The 2,501-nt window shown below is 28.6% G+C and overlaps 1 protein-coding gene across 2 annotated transcripts in view; it reads right to left on the reverse strand.

The window, feature by feature from the left end:
- Positions 1-2,020, reverse strand: part of LOC107646088 (transcription factor MYB12) — a 3,459-nt gene extending 1,439 nt beyond the window's left edge. Inside the window, exons 1-3 of one of the 2 annotated variants that reach the window (XM_016350279.2) lie at positions 1,873-2,020; positions 1,687-1,841; positions 1,480-1,609 (exon numbers count right to left, since the gene is read on the reverse strand). In XM_016350279.2, coding sequence (XP_016205765.1) covers positions 1,480-1,609; positions 1,687-1,819 — 263 coding nt within the window. In that variant the 5' untranslated portion in view covers positions 1,820-1,841; positions 1,873-2,020. Of the gene's footprint in view, positions 1-1,479; positions 1,610-1,686 lie in introns of both variants that reach the window. The other variant, XM_016350278.2, reaches the window with a different exon arrangement.

The raw sequence follows: 2,501 nt of genomic DNA on the forward strand, positions 1-2,501 counted from the left end.
CTCGTCAAAATAAAAATATCAAAAGTTTAAATTTTATCTTATATATGTAATAATTAATTAATCAATAATAAATTTTAAATAAAATTCAAATTTATTATAAATTAATTCTTAACTTGTTGAATTAAAAAATACCATAAATAACAAAAAAAACTAGTAATCACTCAACAAAAAAGAAAAGTATTAATCAAAAATTCAAAATAACATTCTCGGAATATTTCGGTATATTGTAAATAAATAAATCTAATGCTTGGCAGATGCAAACAGTGCCAAGTGGACACAAGTGTGAAAAACTATATTGAATATGATTTTGTTTACTGACTTATAACCATCTTGATGGGTACAATAATACAATTGTTGATCCTGAATTTTAATTTTTTCTTTTGTCTAACACAAAGATCAAAATTCAGCATTTATTTAAAGAATGATAAATCTCTTTTGCTCAACTACATTCTCAGCTTATTACATCTATTAAAAACTTTAAATTTTTTAACTTTTCAATCAATTTTGTTTACATTAGATATTTGATTGAGAACGTTTATGTACATCATTTTTAGTATTAAAGTAATTAACAAAAGGTAAAAGATAAAAAGATTCTTTTGCATTATAAAATAAAACATACATTTAATAATATAGTAAAAAATTATACAAACATAATTTCTCTGGTATACAAAAAATAAATAGCACAAATGCGTATATATATTTGAAAAATAATAAGTGACTAATATTTTTTTCTTAGTCAAATCTTCATTTTCTTTCTACTAAAAATACTGTATATCATATTTTCATTATTTCATAAATATTTTTCTTCATGAAATATAAAAATAAAAGTAAGCACCTTTTATTACACTTGAAAAAATTTATAAGATGAACCTGCTATATATATAATAAATGAGACTAGAAAAAAATTTACTGCACAAATTTTTAATACTCAAAATGTCCTCCTAATATATTCATAAAAAAATAAAATGTGATTATTAAAATTTAAATTAGAATTTTTTAATAAAACAAAAAATAAAATATTTACCATTTTACTACACATATTTATAGTAATCATTATTATTGCACACATAAAAGCCGTACTAGCACTTGAGATATTATGTCCCAACACGAGGTGCACGCAGTCCTCTCGATCTCTGTCTGAATAGTTTAATTAAAAAAAAAATTATAAAGTTGTTATTTGACAAGAGAACAATGATGTGTCCATTCTCGGTGCTTTTCCGCAGATGAATATCTATCTACTGAGTTTCTTTTTTTTTCTTTAATTATTTCTTTCTTCTTTTGAAATTATTATAAGTAAATAAATGGTTGAAAAATCAGAAATGGATGCTGAAGAGGAGATGGAGGCCTGAGATTACAAGAACCAAATTGCAGTGTGTTCGTCCATGTGTATAGCTTCAAGTTTTGTTCTTTCTTCTAATGGACATACATTATGACATTGAGAGTTGAGACACATATAGAGTAGTAGTAAATAGTACTAACCTGTTGCCAAAAGAAGCATGCAACTTAGTGATGATGGTTTCCTCTTCAACAGAGATGTTTCCTCTTTTGAGATCAGCTCTCAAATAGTTGATCCATCTCAATCTGCAACTCTTGCCACATCTTAGTAACCCTTCATGAAGAAGAAGAAGAATAAGAGGGTGATGAAGAAACAAATGAAAAGAATAATAGAGATGAAAGCATGCATACCAGCATTCTTAGGCAAAGCCCTCCAAGAACCTTCTCCGTTGGCTTGAATGTAGTTGGTCAAGATTTGATCCTCCTCTTTTGTCCAGCGGCCTTTCTTGAGTCCCACCTTGTCACAACAGGGAGCTCTTCCCATCTTTCTATGCCTCCTGCAACTACAATAATAATATAATGAAATTGGAATTATACCAATTGAGGACAGGAAGGATGGCTAAGTGGGAAACAAGTAACAACAAATAGTGTGGTGGCTAAGGTTAAGAGCGTGAAAAATGTGAAAATGTTGGGTTTGTCAGGTAGCTAACTTAGAAAGGTAAAGGTTACGACTTTCAAGTGTGATAGCTTATATAAAAAAAATAAAATGAGTTATATGTGTGGGAATGGTGGGGTATGCGTATTGAAGACAAAGGAGGAATAATTTGCGGTATAGAGTGTGCGTGAGTTGGATATGGGTGAGAGAGTGACACGTCGATTCCCTATGGAGGGTGTAGAGTCGTGGCTCTTCCACCGTCGATCCTCGTGACGGGGCTTTCCGGTTTCCACGTTGTATTCCTCACGCCCAGCATCTCTCTTCATTTCTTTTTATTTCATTTCAAAATTTAATGCTCAATAACTACTGGATAGCTACTCGCCTGCTCTAAATAAAATTTTAGTCAGTTATATGGACACTAAAATTCATTATTAAAATTAATTATCAGTATAAATTAAAATATATATTAAAAATAAATTAAATTATACATGTATTTATATATTAATAATTAATTATAGTGATTAATTTTAATGTATATCTAATATATTTTATATAAATATAAACCAAAGGA

Source organism: Arachis ipaensis, chromosome B06 (assembly GCF_000816755.2).
Source record: "Arachis ipaensis cultivar K30076 chromosome B06, Araip1.1, whole genome shotgun sequence".
Taxonomy (NCBI): Eukaryota; Viridiplantae; Streptophyta; class Magnoliopsida; order Fabales; family Fabaceae; genus Arachis; species Arachis ipaensis.